Source organism: Camelus dromedarius, chromosome 9 (genome assembly GCF_036321535.1).
Source record: "Camelus dromedarius isolate mCamDro1 chromosome 9, mCamDro1.pat, whole genome shotgun sequence".
NCBI lineage: Eukaryota > Metazoa > Chordata > Mammalia > Artiodactyla > Camelidae > Camelus > Camelus dromedarius.
This window is the reverse complement of record NC_087444.1, coordinates 7,793,362-7,811,215: the sequence shown is the minus strand read 5'-3', so window position 1 is coordinate 7,811,215 and position 17,854 is coordinate 7,793,362. Positions and strand designations below refer to the sequence as shown.

Genomic DNA, 17,854 nt, shown 5'->3' with positions numbered 1-17,854 from the left:
ATATTCTTAATGTCCAGCTTGGTACCTTGCACATAGTTGGTGCTTAATAGATGTATATTGACTGAAAGCCCCCACGTACAGCTATATAACTTCTGTTTACCCGTGAAGACTTAGGTCAAGTCCCACACCTTTAACAGAACCTTTTTTGACCACTCCAGGTTAAAGAATTACTGCTTATACTTATGTTTAAATTGAAACAATGATCATTTAACTTGTCCTAATTATTGATTTGACCTTGAACTTCCCGGCTATGTGGCCAGCAGAGGGGCCCCAGCTCTCAGAGCCATGGCTAATCCCTAAGGCACTAATATGCAGATAAGGAAAGGGTGTGGTTCCCCACTGCTACCCCTCGGGTCAGCGCACAGCTTAGGAAGGTGTCAGCACTTGCCTGCAGAGAGAAGGAAACTGTCCTCCAGACAGAAGCAGCCCTGTGCCAGGGTGCATGGTTTCGAGGGCGTATGGGCAAGATTTCCACACACACCCCACCCCCTCAGGTGTCTTCACACAGTGTGCCGTCTGCACGACTGTCTACCGCAGCCCAAAGCGTGATACGTGTTTTGACTGGGTCGAATCAGAAGAGGTCTCCTGGGTTCCAGAAATCAAACCTACAGGGAATTTCACCTTTTTGGACTTTTTTGTTAAGTATTGAAATGAGATGTCACCTCGGAAATGGACCTCTCAGTGCGTCAGAGTTTTCCTATGTGAACCTTCTTGGAATGAACTGAGGGGATGTGTAAACCTTTTCTACTGTGAGCTCTGCTGTTACCTGGCTGCCTATTCTGCAAAGATAGCAATTACTCAGAAGCAGTAATTAGTTCACTGTGAGACCTGAATTGTGTGCAAATTGCATGTGTGTGTGTGTGTGTGTGTGTGTGTGTGAGAGAGAGAGAGAGAGAGAGAGAGAGAGAGAGAGAGAGAGAGAGAGAGAGAGAGAATGAGAGACTGAGAGAAAAAGCACTGATTTTGGAGTTAGGAACTGGGAGTACACACTGCATTTCTTATAAGGATAGCAGGTTAGCTATGCTTTGAAATTATCCATCAAGCACTGGAAATGTCAGTTTGTATAGGAGCAAAGAAGCAAACAGAATCCAGAAAACTGGCACTAATTTGCACTTAAATTATGCTTCTTTTCAGAGGCCGATACTTGATCCATTAAAAAAGACAGGTTTAGCTGAATTTGGCAAGTTTCCCAAAAGACTGCAGACCCCACGAGTGTGTGGCATTGTTTCACTGAGGGATGTAGTACATCTATTGATAGAAGCCCTGCCAGATAAATAGTTTCCTGCCTGGGCCCGTTCACAGGAGCTCCTGTTTGTCATCTGGTTGCATCCTGTGACAAAGCTGTGCAATAAAATGTTGAGACTCGACGTGCTTTAATTACAAAATGACCACACCCATGGAAGACGTAAAGTCTGAGTTTAAAAATGAAAGTTTATTTTTGGTTATGATCTCATGTTCTGTCAAAACAAAATAAAACAGAACCTTGAACCACACTCAAACAGCATTGGATTCATCGCGCTGAGCTTTTACATACGTGCATCCTTCAGCAGGCCTGGCGGTGTCTGTTCTGTACCCCCTGGGGACAGGCAGGCCTTTCACTGATTTCAAAAGGAACTTCTTAGCTGGGTCCACCCCCAAGGGATGTTAAGCAAGACTGTGTTCAGGGCCAAATTATTAAGGCTGAATTCTCAAGGTTGCCCAAGAAAATGAGGAAATTCAGTAATAAAGGCTGAAAGTAATAAAACCATATTTTCAACTTTCCACATATTTGCCAGAAGGAATTAATCTCATATGCAAATATTACTAGCTTGTTGGCCTCCCCTGTAATTACTGGGGTGTTAGTATAACTATGTTGGAATTTTTTCCTTCCTAAAGCAACTTTACTATTGAAGTTTGAGTCCAATTGGAACATTTGAATGCAAAGCCATAGAAATGAAATTAAAGTCATCAGTTACCTTCAAATGCTGGTGCTTTAGCTTGTCTTCCTCTATTTTCAGACGCTTCTGTGAGATTTCTTCCTGTATTTTTCTTTTATCCTGAAATAAAAAAAAATGTTCCAGCATAATCTACTTTTTTCAGTTGGCTTACGTATATCTCCTTGGGGATACTGTCATTACCAAATGGCTGGCCAGTGGTGTGCTCTTGCCATTGGTACGAAGCTGCTATGAAACTTCTATTTCAAAGCAAAGAGGAGCAAAGGGAGGCATTCAAAGCGCTTCACTGATGGAAACTGATAGAAGGTGCTTTTTCAAAGGCAGCTTAAAATTATTTTAATGTCTTTCCTCCCCCAACCCCCTCAGTTTTTCTATCTTCCCCATTAAGCCTAGCAAGACTGAGCTACTGAGTGCTGCAATGGAAAACGTGACTTTTAAGGAGGGAGTTTTGAAATAGGCATGAGGAAACATTGTGAGGAGAGAGACTGTTCCTGGCACAAGGCTGAAGAAACTGTTAGGGGAAAGGTCTGCTTATGGTGGAAAACAGGGCGGACTACGGAGCCTTAGAACACTGGGAGGGTAGAAAGTGGGACCGTTTCCTCCTGGACACCTTGTTATGGGAATAGAGAGAGAAAAAGGGACTAGATAATGCATGTTAACACTAAGGGGACTTCTAGCGGAGGTCTAAAAAAAATCATGAATAAATATAGTATCTTTCACTAAGTTTCAGTTGCAATACTTTATAAAACCAAGACAGCGTAACTGTTAGTGCACAGACATGGTACTTTTTTTTTAGAAAATATAGCCTGTATACTGAATAGCCTGGTTTCAGTTTTTGGCTCTGCCATTTGCTAGCTCTCTGTCCTGGGGCAAAATCCTTAACTTCGTTCCTCAATTTCCTCATCTGTAAAATAGGGGTAATAAGACATCCACCTCATAAGATGTGAGCATTAAATGAGCTAACATATGCAAAAGTTCCTAGAACAGTGCTTGGCGCATAGTGCTCTCTATGTATTTGTCTGATAAAATTAAATAAATAAACATATAACCTGTTAGTCACATGGAAAGCAACACACTAATTCTGATAATGGTTCCATTGGTCTGAAATGTTCTAGAAACTCTGTCTGGAATTGTTTGAGATGTTTTACAAGCTATACAAAAAAGACCTTATTTCCTGATTTTTGACCAAAGGTGACATTCTCCTCCATCTTATTTATAAAAGTTGATCTGAAATCTGCTTTCAAAGTTGAAAACTTCCAAAGGTAAACGTTGTTGCCAATGAAGACATCATAAAGAATTTGAAGCAGGCTCAGAAGGTAATTTAGAAAGAAGAGTTCCAAAGATATTTGGCAGCATTATTGAAACAAGTGCACGGTTCCCTGATGTGACTCCTTTTGAAGATAAAAACTCCTTCTTGATGTATCAGTTCAGGTACATTTGTTGAGAAACAACATGTTGCTGTCCAAATTTATGTCATGTTTCTTTTTGTAAGAAGCACACGTGACCTCATCAGTATTACTGTTAAAATTTCATAAACAGCTCTTCCGGAGAAAAAAAGCCGGGCAACCATCATGGGTCTTCAGATTTACTTTTTTCTTTGGATGAAATCTGGTCATTAGGAATAAAAACTATGAAAATCACCATGAGTTGGTTCTCCACTATATCTAGGGACTGTTATTGAGCAAATATTAGTAATGTTTTAAATGTATTGTGCCAAACATTTGGTAAGTAATTTACGGGCAATATTTAACTCCATTGTCATAACAACAGAGATATAATAACATTACACTTAACAGTCATGATAACAAACAGATACTGTAATAATTTTCATGTTACAGAAGAGGAAATAGAAGTTTTGAGAGATTAACTAACCAACCCAAGTTCTTATTCTAGTAAGTGGCAGAGCCAGGATTTGAACCCAGGCAATTTGAGTTCAGCCTCCATGATCTTAGCCAGTTCACAACACCATTTTCCCGAGTGGGAAGTTAGTTCGGCTTCTCCCGACTTCCCTCCTTGTCCTGCCCGTTGTGAAGCACTGAGGCCTGGAGGCAGTGCCTGCACAGCTAGCACAGGAGGGGGGCCCCTCACCGGAAAGGAGCACGTTCTCACTGCCCTGCGTGCTGGTGCGTAACTGTCCACCCCTCTCTCTCTGGAGGGCCCCTAGAGAGGAGCACGCTATGTATGTGTAACTGCGATGCTGGACCCAGCGACGCCTCCCCACCCCTGTCGATAGCCAGTTTGGGCTGGTTGGTTCATCTCAGGGTTAGTAATGAGGTAATAAAAGCTGTGGGTAGAGGCACGGCGTTTGAAGTGTTTTGGCAACATGATGCTTACAGAAGGGTTGCTAAGGAATACCAGTGTTTTGTCACTCGGAGGTAATGCGATGCCTCTCTCCTATCAGTCTAGGTAGTTAAGAAGGTAATTTTATAATGTTTTATAGGCGTGACTCTTAAGATAGGAGTAGCTTTTCCTCCTAAGATATTCACCAACTGCAAATTATTATCCTTTTGCCAAATTTCATAAAGATCTATTAGCATTACTGAAAAGCAGTATGGCAACAATTCTGTTTCATTAAGGCAGAATAAACTATAAGGTGAGCTTAAGTTGTACATGTAGTTCTAATGCCAGCACAACCGAAAGTTACCATAGCTGGCTAATTCCTTCCCAAATTATCATGGAGGAAATAGATGTGAAATGCCATCTGCTTCCCAGAATTTCTCTAGAAGCTTGAGCATCTCTCTACACACCTGTTGTAATCTGGCACATGAGATATTTATTATTGTTAACCATTATGAATAACTTAGATGGCTGTTCAGTTCTTCAATGCTCAACCAACAAAGACTTTTTGTTCAACGAACAATTGCCTAGATTTTCAGCTGTTTGACTTGGAATATTTTAGAAGCTGACACCCACAAATTCCAATTCTGTAAAAGGCTACCTCTTAATTATTTCAAAAATTAATTTATTTATCTTGTGCAACTCTAAAGCTTTAACGACCATTTATGATTCAATGATATTACTGCCATCACATAACTGTTAAAAGTTAGCACAATACGTATGAATGTATTTTACAGATATTATTGATGGACAATTAGCTAATATTCTAAAATGCTTGAATCTGTCAAGAAGGGAGGATTGATCCTGAGTCATTTAACTTTAAATTTATCTAATACGTAGGGACTTCTGTACAAATACTATTCAAGGTGATGTTAGGAGTTGTGCAATGTTTAACAATTATTCAGAAGTAGATACCTTCACCGAAGAACTGACATTCTCTTAAAAGAGGAAAATCACTTGTACAAGGAACTGTACAAATAAAGTGCTAAACATCGTTAGTAAGGCACAAGTGAGGTACGTGAGAGTGGAGGGAAAACGGGGAGTGGTCGCTTCTTGCTGATGTGGCTGGGAGAGGCTTTGAAGTAGCGCCCACACAGAGTGTGCTGGGGAGTCGCTGGGGGACTGGAGAGTGCAGAGAAAGGGCAGTCAAGCCAAGCATTCATTGTGAGCAAAGGCCTGGAAGTAGAAAATTGGAACGTTATTTGAAACAGCAAGTCTGGAATCTAAGTTGTCATACAGGGATTAGTGGGAAGTAAAATAAGAAAACAAGATGAGGGTAAACCCTCAGGGGAGAATGCTGGTGAGGCAGGGGGTTTAGAATTTATTTATATATTGAGATAGGGGGCAATGAAAGGTTTTCAGAGGCAAAGGAAAGATAGAGTTAAAACCATGTTTTAAGAAGTTTACTATAGTCTGATTGTGTAGATATTGAAGGAGGACAGCTTGAAGGGGATAATCAGGCTACAACTTATATATAAGATCAAGAGAGCTTGAACAAGAGGTAGCAGAGGGGTGTGGATGTCAGAGATACCAAGGAGTTAAAATTAGCAGGACTTGGCCACTGATGATATATGAGTTCAGGAGAGGAAGAACTGGGAGTATATATGGGCTTTTATACCTAGGTAACTGAGAGGACAGCAGAACCACTGATAGAAATAAGAAATTCAGGAGGAAAAAGAGGGAGGGAAGATGATGATCCGCATCACGTTTGGATGGTGGTTCTCAACAACCAGGTGGCATTATCTGGTAAGTAGTTGAAACGTTGGATGGAGAGAGATCAGAAGAGAAGTCAGAGCTAGAGATAAAGATGCTCGAGTTTTGGAAGGGATAGCTTGAGGCCAGGAGACGTTTTTGTGAAAAGTAAAGGCGATCTAAAGACAGAGCCTTCTTGAAGCACCTACATTTATGGGGTATTGGAGGAAGGGAATCCGTATTTATTTTGGGATCAATCAGATACTATTCATAATAGAACTTGGTGAATTGGGCCAATTCAGTTAGTCAAAAGGTTTCAGATTATGATGGTTGTGACAATAGTTAACATTTATTGAGAACTTTTTAATGTGTCAGTGCTTTAACTACTTAAAGCACTTAAATGTATCGATTAATTTAATTTCCCCCAAATACTTATGCAGTAGGAACCATGTTTATCCCTGTTATGTAGGTAAAAAACTGAGGCTATCTAGATCATGGGAATTCAGTAGATCTTGGTTTTAACATGACTTTTGACAAAATTTCTTATTTTATTCTTTTGGAGATATGTGTAAATGTGAACAGAAAGTAATATTTATTTGAAAGTGATTGTCTTAACTTTTTTTTTTTAAACCAATGTTCAGTAAGAAGAGGTAGAAAACTAAGTCTAAACCCAATCAACAAATAAACACCAACATATTAAGGTAAGTTTCTGAATCAGAATCTCAAGGGTGAAGTGGGGGTGTGCTGGAAGATTTTTTGCTAAAAACTGCCCCAGGTGACTTTAGTGAATAACTAGGTTTGGGAACCAATGAAATAAAAGATGACCAAGTTAAGACTGTGAAACATCTTGTCTCTTAGGAAGGATGGATCCAAATTAATGATTAATTTTACTATCAATAAATGTAAACTGTGAAACCTATAGGATATGTTAATTGTAGAACATTTGAAAAATCTACACAACTTTAAAGAAAAATATAAAAATCCCCCATACTCCCACTGCTTTAGAAATATTGTCTTCATTTCGGTGCATTTTATGCCACTCATTTTTCAATAAACCCAAACCACAGATATGCATGCTTACACACACGTGTGCAAACCACACAAGGAGTTTTATGTTTCTTTTGCACTTAATATTGTGTCACGAGCATTTTTCATTAATAACATTTTATTAATAAAAATGTTGAATTTTATTCAGAATATCATAATTAGCTTAATCAGTCTCATTTCTGCCTTTTAGATTGTTTGAATCTTTTGCTGTTATAAGTAGGTGTGTGATCTAGTTTCTTGTATGTAAAGTTTTGACCACTTTTGTCTGGTTATTTCCTCAGGATGGGTCCCTAGAATTTATTCACCTAGTCAAGGGGTAGCAATGTTTCAAACATTCTTGATGCAGATTGCTAAAAAGACTTAAATGAAAAGGTATTTTAACTTATATTCACAGAACAGTATCCGTTGCCTCATTTTTACTAATTTTGAACAGAAGATCCTTTAACAATGTAAATAGAGCAAAAGTAGTGTCTTATTTTGATGTCCTAATGAGATTTCTGGGATTAGTGTTGTCAAATATTGTTTATAATTTTCTTGGCTATTTAATTGTTTTTAATTGCCTGTTTTTAATGAATAGTCATTTTTTAGTAAAGCCTGTTAATTATTTACTTAATAATTTGTAAGATCTCTTCGAGTTAGGAAACCTTTTGTTTTCCATATGAGTTGGAAACAGTTTTTTTCTGTTTGCCTTTAAATTTTGTTTATGGTGTTTCTACAAGTATTGAAAAGATTTTTTTCTATTGCTTTGATTTTTTAATACCTTGTACTATCGGAGATATAGTAATTGTTCATCTGTATTTTCCTCCAGTTTTCTAAAGAGTTAAAAAACAAAAACCTCCTAAACCTAGCTACATTTATTTTGATTTATTGTAAATGCTGAGGATCTAATTTTTTTCCTCCAAATTTTAACTAATCTGAAGTTTTACCGAAGAATTCTTTTCTATTGATTTACTTTAGTTTCACTCACTAACTTTATCATTTACTAACTTTTAACATTTACCATTTTTAAAAATGTATATTAGGGTCTGGTTCTGGGTTATCTGTATAGTGTCTTTAATTACAGACTTTGGTACTAATTCTCTATAGCACCAATGAGATAAATTAACATTTTACTCGACAAGTTTTCATTTATTGCTTTTATCTAAAATGTCTTGATTAGTAGCAGTAGTTTATTTTTCCAGTTGGACTTTGGATTCATTTTGTTAAATTCTAATAGAAGCTAAATTGAAAATTCAAACAATTCTTTATCCCTCCAAACCAAAAAAAAAATCTACCAACCAGCTAACCAACCAACCAACCAAAACTGCACACACCATGATGGGATTTTAAAAGTAACTCATAATAGTAACTGTCATTGTCCAGAGATAATCAGAGTTCGATACTGTTATATATGATTTTATATCTGTGTGATAATTATAGTTCATATAAAATTAAAATTGTTTGTTACATGTTTAGTATTTATTAGACTTATTTCTTTTAATATATCATGAACATAATGATATACCATGTCATTAGTCTTCTTCTAAATTATTTTTAATGGCTATATGTTATTCCATTATATACATATTCCATATTATTCCATTATACACATATACACATATATGCACTATATTTATTTTAAGTTATTTTTAATGGCTGAATATTATTCCATTATATGTATGCAATATATACATATATATGCACTATGTTTATTCAGTTAATTCCCATTTTTGGACATTGAACTTGCTGTTTCTTTTGTGCTATAAGAAATGACTGTTATGTTGTAAACATCTTAGGAGTTCACCTCGTGTGCATCCCTTATTTTTCTTTGGTGTAACTTCACTTGTTAATGAAATTCTTGGTAAAAGATCAAGCAGGTTTTAGTTTTCTTTTACCAATTGCCAAATTATCCTGTTTTAGCAATTTCATGCTGCCACTGGCAGTGAATAAGAATGCCTCCTTAGGGATTTTGATTGGAATTGCATTAAACTTAAAATAAATTTGGAAATATATGACAGCTTTTTTGTGTTCATACTTTACCCCCAGACACATCTATTTTATTGCTTAGTAAAGTTTCATTATATAAATTCTGCACATTTCCTAAGTAGGATTTTTTTACGTTTTAACAGTTTTTTAAAAATGTTGTAGCTGTCAAGAATGGGATACTCTCACATTACATTTTCTGACCAATTATTATTTTTCAGAAGCTATTGTATTTTGTATATTCATTGTGTATCTGACTTTTGAGCTTTCAAGTTAATTCTTTCCTTAACTTAAGAGACACTGGAGTACTAGAGAGTTTATCAACTTTCCCAGGCCATATGGTTGGTCCAGTGTTGGAACTGGTGTTGAACCTAATGTTCTGTAATTTCAAAGATGATACTTTTTATACCACCCCTTATCACTTCCCAAATATATCATTAGAAACACAATTCCCCAAACAAGGGAAATGATAGCACTGAGGGCTCTCTACTGGCCAGAGTGTTCTGTTCAGCTCTCAGCACCACGTTGTAAGAGTGACACTGACATTGAAAAGAGTGTCTAGAACGAGACTGTGATGTGAGGAATGGCTGAAATCAAGAAAATGGAGTTGTCTAGCTTCAGTGGCCAGAGTCATGATGACTGGGTGGAAGTTAAAGCAAACCCGATTCTGGCACTTTATGCTGGATCTCTTAACACAGAGAGCTGTCCTTAAATGGAACAGGGTATTTTGGGAGGTATAACCACCCGCTATTGGAAGTGCAGGAGAACCTGGGTGAGCATCGCTTGAGCACAGTATAACGGAGATGGGACTGTGGACAAAGAAATCCCTGTCTTCTCTTGATTCTATGATTATTTCTGCACTTAGCTTTGAAAAAACGTTAATTCTTAAGTTAGCCATAGGAACTGGATGTCGTTGTTGCTACTACTTAGGGGATGAATTAAAAAGCACACATTTTCTAAACCTCATATATCCAGTAACTTTAGTCTACTTTCCCAGCCTTACAACAAATTCTGACAGATCTCTAAACGGAATCCAGTTTGTATTATTTTTTATTCTTTTGTCTACTCTTTCTTGTTTGCTCTAATGAATAGTGGCAAAACAAAACAAGGCTAAACAACAAACACAAAACCAGCCCCTGAATAATCAAAGGGTGATGGTAAACTTGGCCGTGTCTTCAGTAAAAAAAAAAGTCTGTTAGCAGGCTAGACAATCATTAGCTTTCTACCTCAGAAAGATTGATGGTATCCACTCATTCATTTACTCGTTCAATATGGTTTGTTTTTTTCGTGTGTGAGCTCAGGGTTGGAGGCTGTGAGAGATGTGGCAATGTTTTTGCCTTAAGAAATGCTGGCTGAAAGGGTAGAGACTGTGAAATGAAAATGGAATGGAGAGAAAGCAATGAAGCCTTAGTATATGAGATGCTCTGAAAAATGATTCTGGTCCAGCTCTGTTAAAACAATAACAAATGCTTCTAAAAGGGCATCTCATTCTTTGCTTTCCTGCGTCTACCTCTCTCAGCCTGGGGGAGAGGAGAGGAGACTGCAGGACGTGAAGGGACTGGTTTGGGTTAAAAAATGTGGTGACAGGAAGCAGCACCTACATAGATTCTTCTCTGCTCCACTTCAAACTCTGCTAAGAGTGAACAACAGAGGAAGTTCTGAATGAGGGTGAGGTTTATGGTTTTGATGTTTATTAGAATTCATAGTGATGTCATGAACAGAGACTGACATTTGCTACTATTTAACTAAGCCCTCAACTTTTCTTGGTCTTAGGTTTTTCACTTATAAAATGGATATGGTAACATCTGCTTCTGAAAATGCTCCTAGGACTGTTGGATAAATAAGATAATGAATTTGAAAGTTTTTATTTTTAAAGCCTAAATGCTATGCAAGAATAGTGCTGTTATTAATTGCAGAATTCTTGTGCTTAAGAGATGTCCTTTGCTTCCTGTATTTGTGAGCACAAATTGAGTTTTGAGTAACGGTTCAAGCTCCTTTTAACATGTTGCATCACCCCATGTCAATCACTGATGCGGTTACATTGAAAACTTGATGCTTAGGACAGAAGCCAGTTTCGACTTCCATTCAGAGGTTCAGAAAATAACGTGGCTCTATGTTTCATATGGTTTGACTGAATCCACTCAATCACTGGGGTTTTATGTAAAAACTGTTAACATAGATCTCACTCAAACTGCTCCTATGGTGTTTTAGGAAAATAGACACGTCACAGGGTTCCTGGTGAAGAAACTTCTGGAGGCACTACATTTTCAGGGAGTTTCTTCCCAGAATGACAGCACTGCCATATAAATAAAATATCCTTACGTTATTTTAAGAGAAGCTAGTATGAGACGAGGGTAGGAAGTGGAAGCTCTGCTTTGGTTTTTAGCCTGAACTGTACTGCCCTTGTTTAGACTCTTGTTAGACTTTGTCACTCAGCCTCTGGTTCGTTTTAATCACGGTTTTCTAAAGAAGCAGATTTTCCTTCTCCCTGTTCAGTAATGTTCAGAAAGTTCATGGGGATCCTTGTCTGTAGCGGGCTTTGCAAAGCAGCATATCACTCTGTAGCACACTGGAAAAACCCTTCCCCAGTTATCAAGAAGCAGTTTCCCTAATAAGCTATCAAAATCATCGTACCTCATCACACGGCCTCCTTTGTGGGTGGGCTATTTTGTTTGGCAAGGAAATGTGGCCTAGCACATTTGTTTGAAGAAACCTTTCCTTCTCTGGAAGAAACATGTAATTTCAGTACAGCACTGTGGAAAACCGTGCGGAAGCTTTATTGTTTGAATATACCGGCATAGGATATCTTTAGGCGATTTCTACGTCTCCACGTACCGTCTTTATGTGACTGTCCTGGGATGCCTATGACAGACAGGGAGTTCTTCCCGCAACTTTGTCTTAGTCATGAGGTCCACTGGAATAGTTGTTCGTTGTGCTTTCTTTTAGCCATTATTACTTGAAGGGGTCCTCAGAGCTCTAAATAACACAATGATCCAAACGCATGTGAAGGTCTAAATTTTGTCGAGATCCAGGCTGGCCTGTTCTTGTTTTCATGCTCTCATTTGTACGGGAAGAATGAACGGAGGGGAAAAAATATGTGTGACCGACCTGGGCTTCTCAGGCATGTCACCTGTGAAGTTGTACACAGCCCCAGGCTCAGGAGAGCCCAGACTTCAGTCTTCGTGCTGTTGAACTTCATGCTGTGACCATGTTGAAATTTACAATACTTCTTGAACAGAGGTCCCCACATATTCATTGTACACTGAGCCCCACAAATTACGTAGCAGGTCCTGTTTTGAGGTCATTAACTGTCTTATTAACTGGGAGGAGATCCCAGATATTGGGGAAAAAAAAAAGGAACAAGATGAGGTGCAGTGTCCAGTGATGGGAATCATGTGCTAACGAGGACCTGTGTGGATTCATGTTATTGTTCTAACAGCGGTCTTTGTATTGGGTAGATTTCTGTTTTATACAAAGAACTTTCGGCCTCCTACATTCCTATGTTTACAAGTCAAGAAGAAATTCCTTGGGAGTGGAACAAAATAGGGAGTGGATCTGGGGAAATGTGAGAGCTCTTGATTATTTTGCGTCATGAGCCGCTTTGGCTGGCAAATCTGGCTCTGTTGCTGAAATTCCAATGTCAGGGCTTTATATGGCTCATTACCAAATGGAGTCAGTCCTAGGCAGGTGCTTGTTCTTGTGATTATTGCTGTTTGTCTAACTTTTGACAAAGCTCCCCTCCTTCATCTATGCTCAAATGTCACCCTCTCTGTCGGGACCATCCTGGCCAGTCTACTGCAAATCACAACTCAGCTCACCCCACTCCTGACACTCCTGTTTCCCCTGTTTTCATTCAAACGCATAAGATCTGGCACACAGTAGGTGCTCAATAACTATTAATTAAATGAAGGAATGAAAGGATGGATTGATCACATGCATGTCTAATAGTTAAAAGCCGTGATGAGAGTAAGAATGTCAGCTTTATTCTTACCCCCTTTCTCCTCAGCTGAGTTTGCTCCCTGTAAATTGATTCTAGTTCTCAGAATTCTTCTGAGCTCACTCCCCCAAACAGCACTATTTTTATGACTCTGTAATCTCTGGTCAGTTTAAGATCGAGGAGTTTTCCAGGCTGAGGGGCCCCATATCGCTTAGCAACAATATTTTCTAATGTCACCATGGGAATGGAGTTAAGACCACGTGTTCCTTGTGGAGGAGGATGTGGACGTCCATAGGGTGGTACTGCTCATCAGGGGATCTTTCTGAGGCAAATCCACCTGGGCCTTCTCACCATTTTTTGGTGTGGGCCATGTTAGCTCCCAGAGAGGAGCTCTGTGGGGATGACTCTGTCAGTCCTTCACCTCACTCTTTCCGAGAACACTGGGGACGGTTCTGGCAATATTCAAAGTGAGATTCAAATTACTAGCCTACTCCAATAGCTATGAAAACCAGCTACCTGTTAAAATATGTACTAACTTGAAAAGAATCCTCAAAAGACTTTATAATCAATGCAATATTTAATTAGTTTGAGGTATCCTATTCTCCACTTATAATTGAAAACTGAATTCTGGCTAAGAGATACTTTGACCGTTAATTTCATAAGGGAAGCGTTGGTACAGGTGTACCTTGTTTTATTGTGCTTCAGCTTAATTTCACTCCATAGATACTGATTTTTTTTCACAAATTGAACGTTTGTGGCAACACTGTGGGGAGCAAGTCTATTGGTGCCATTTTCCCAACGTTTGCTCACTTTGATAATTCTCACAGTATTTCAAACTTTTAAATTATTATTATATTTGTTATGGTGATCTGTGATCAGTGATTTTTTTTTTATCATGAGCAGTCATTTTTTAAAAAAAATTGAAGTATAGTTAACTTATAATCTTATGTTAGTTTCAAGTGTACAACATGACAATTCAATATTTTTATAGATCATTCTCTATACAAGTTATTAAAAATATTGACTGTATTCCCTGTGCTGTACATTTCATCCTTGTAACTTTAAAATTTTATACCTAGTCGTTTGTACCTCTTAATCCCCTTCACCTATTTTGTCCCTCCCCTGAACCTTCTCCCTACTCTGGTAACCACTAATTCTCTGCATTTGTGAGTCTGTTTCTGTTTTGTTATGATTGTTAGTCTTACTTTTTTTAGATCTCACACATAAGTAAAAACATCCAGTATTTGTCTTTCTCTTTCTGTGATCAGTGACCTTGATGTTACTATGGCAAAAAGATTACGACTCACTGAAGACTCGTGATGGTTAGCATTTTTTTTAGCAATGAAGTATTTTTTAATTATGGTACGAGCATTGTTTTTTTAGACATAATGCTATTGTGTTATTGAATATAGTGTAAACATTGCTTTTATCTGCTCTGGGAAACCAAAAAAAAATTCCTGTGACTCATTTTATTGTGACGTTTGCTTTACTGCAGTAGTTTGCAACTGAACCTGCAACTATATCAGAGGTCTGCCTGCACATGGATACAGTAATGAAGGAGAAACATGAGAATAAGAACACAGAATAGAATCTGAATTTGGTGTACCCAGACTGAGGTACCTTCTTTTAAACAATCATTTCTGTGTACTTTCATAATTCTGTTTTTATTCTCTTTAAGTCTTTGAGAAGACTTCTGGCTAAACTGCAATTCAATTTACTGGTAATGAATGGCACCATCAAGGTAATTTCGTTTTCAGTTTGAGAGCCTAGTGTCACATCCCACTTCCTGCATTTAATCTGAGTTTTTAAAAGAGGAACAAGAAGACTGGCACTTGATCCTGTCAAGTTATAGGCATATACCTTTGTTCTTTAAATTCCTTGCAGTGGAAATCATGCCTTTTTGGACACTTGAAACCACATGGAATAAATACAACAGTGAAGATTATTTCATTTCACAGCCAGGAATTGGAGGAACAAATTTGAGTATAAAAATCAAATAGATCTTAGAATGTAAATAAGTTTTATTTTATTTTATTTTCCTAACAGAGTGAAGTCTGAGTTGCTATGTTTGGTTACATTAGGGAATTATCTTATGATCTCGTTCTTGAAGTGTATAAAAATCATTTCAGTGTACGGAAATTGGAGGAAACAGTTAAAATGAGAATATTGTCTAAGGGTTTCAGTCTAGGTCAGAGATTCTGAAGATTTTGAGCACATCCCAACATGAAGTAATCCCCGCCAACGGTCTGCACACGGTGTTGTCATTTTCTCGGTGGGAAGGGGAATAGCTGAGTTGGCTTCCTGCATAAGACAAGGGTGGAGGAGGCTGGCATTTCCCAGGGTGTCCGGGAGGGAGATGAGAGCATATGTTGTTTCCACGGACACACCACTGCTCCATTTTCCCCTTTTAGGTGGTGACAAGTGTGGCTGGACTTAGTCTGGTGAGGTGTAGGCTAGTAGAGATTGATTCCCATAAACTTACCCCATTTTTTTCTCTACAATCTTTATACAAGTATCTTACTTCCAAAATAGAATTACTTTGTGATCTTACTTTGGAGATTTGCTTAATTCTTTCTAATGGGATATGTTTAGGCTAATGAAATAATCCAAAAAGTAGTTGTTCTTGTTCTTTTTTTTTTTTTTTTTTTAATCATCAAAAACAGCACATGCCCAGTATATTCAGGAACCTGTTTACTCTCTTGGCAGCTCATAAGGCATCGTGACTCTTGTTCTAGCGCTGTGGGCGTGGAACTCTCAGAGAAAATCCCTAGTTTTCCTGAATACCTGTGGGCAGTTAAACCTTCAGAACACGTGCTGCTTCAGTGCGAGTTACAAGGTGCACCGGGGGTAGCAAGGGCTGAGGCAAGGGTGTGCTGTGATTCATCAAGGAAAACGCGGAACAAGGGGCCACTGGTGTTATTTTATTGGACACATGATTTAATTTAGTTCCTTCGGAGATAGAAGCGTCAGGAAAAGCAAAGCTTGTGCCCACACAAGTCACAGTCTAATAAAGTAACCTTTAGACGACAGCTGTAATGTAAAAGGCCTTCGCCAAAAACAACAGAGCAGGGCCCAGTTCCTATCCCTCAGAGCAGGCCAGCTGACACGGTGGCTGAGTTTAACAACAAAAAAGAACAAAGCAAAACAAAACAAAACAATCCAAACCAAGGTTTTCTGAGGAAAGGAAAATGTACTAATTAGAAGCTGGACATTTTGAAAGCACAGTTTTACGGAAAAGTGCCAACTCTGTCTGTGGACTTTTGGTTCCTAAACCCTGGCTGAGAAACTATTTCAACTTGTTGAATCCTTTCTGGTGGCACTGAGACATTGTATCCATTGAATAAAAATTCTAAATTACTACTTATGCTATGGGAATTTGAAGAGCAAAGAATTCGCATCAGTTTTTTTAAAAGTACTCCTGGAACAGCTAATTTCAGTGGCAGAAAATGCTGAAAAATTGGGATGCTGATTTCCAAAATATTTCTGTTCTTAAAAAAATAATATGATAAGCTTTAACTAATGATAGATGATTGTGCCAGAGATTTCCAGGTTACTGCCAAATAGAGGATTTTTGTAAAATTAAAAAAAAATCTGGATCATTTAAAGAAAGTAATTCATTTCATAATTTGACTCTTTCCCAGAACAAACATAAAAAAATGCACGATTCTCCTTCCCAGTATTAACGAAATATTTTCCAAATCCATTGCATTGCATGCATTGCATTCCTTTATCAGGATCTTATTCAGTTTGTGACTCTGCTGGAAACTGATATCTTAGAATTAACCTGATACGTGCTTTTACCTACTTTTCTCTTGTTTAATGCTTAGCTTAAGCATAACAACATTCATTTTAACTCTGTTAGGCTTTCTGGAACACACTACCACAACTACAAATGAAAAGTTTCAAGTTGTTTGTTTTCTTTCTTTTTCTCTCCCCCTTTTAAAAGATTTTAACTTTTGGGTATATGAATTGGTTAAAAAAGTTTCCAAGTTGGGGAATCTGTTTTTTGATCTAATGTTTGTCAAATAAAAATGTAAGGAAAAATTGCATTTTTAAGGTACACAGAAGGTTAACCAAACTGCCTTAAAAGCTTCTAACTGCTATTCAAAACAAAGGCACAGTTTCTGTGAATATCAAGAACATTTGCCCTGTACTCAGGTTCGGAAGCCCCAGAGTTACAGAGGGTCGCCAGGGTTAAGAGAGCGGCAGAGACGCGTCCATGAAAGGTGACAGTTCTGTTTTTTCGCTTATGGGGCTCAGCACGGGGCAGCTAGCAACGTGTCTGCCGTTCCTGTAAGCAACCACCTCCCTGAGTTATAAGTGTATGCAGACTTACTGTGATGGCCTGAAGTCTCTCCTTCACCAGCTCAGCTTCTTCCATTCTAGAAGTCAAGGACAGGCAGCCAGTAAGGGGAGTCCAAAGCTACCATAAAGCAGGAGGCTCCTTGGGGAGAGCAGTGGAGGTGACAGAGGAGAAGCAGGGAGAAATCCACTCTCGCACCGGTGGAGAAAAGCAGAAATCCCCGACTCGGCAGGAGCGTCTCCGAGCAGATGTACAGATCAGGCCAGACAGACACATGTAATGAGGGTGTGCTGGGGAGGCAGACGCTGAGGCTGCTGGCACGGGCTGACTGACAAGTTTGAACGGCAGCGGCACAAGCCCTTTTCCTTCAGGAGCTGCCAGCCCTTTGTTGTAATGTGCACAGTTAGCAAGGCACATTTGCTTATTAACTGTTCCTTACCCACCTCATTCTCTTCCAGGAGTAGCACAGGGAGCCCACGCACAGTGTTTAATCAGCCTCTGCTCCAGCCACACACAACCCTCTCTGCATGTGCGGGGCTATGTGTGTTTGTGCAAAGGTGCTTACCTGCACTCTGCTCCAGCGTCTGCAAAGACAGAGACTTACCTTGACTGGGCCAAGTCACTTGCTTGCCTTTCCTCTTT

At 38.7% G+C, this 17,854-nt stretch overlaps 1 protein-coding gene across 1 annotated transcript in view; it reads right to left on the bottom strand.

Moving 5' to 3' along the window:
• The window catches only part of PALMD (palmdelphin), a 44,254-nt gene extending 26,629 nt beyond the window's left edge, over window positions 1–17,625 (bottom strand). The window contains exons 1-2 of the mRNA XM_010975284.3: window positions 17,246–17,625; window positions 1,956–2,036 (exon numbers count right to left, since the gene is read on the bottom strand). Of these exons, the coding sequence (XP_010973586.2) occupies window positions 1,956–2,036; window positions 17,246–17,290 (126 nt within the window). The 5' untranslated portion in view covers window positions 17,291–17,625. The remainder of the gene's footprint in view (window positions 1–1,955; window positions 2,037–17,245) is intronic.
• Between the last annotated feature and the right edge of the window lie 229 nt (window positions 17,626–17,854).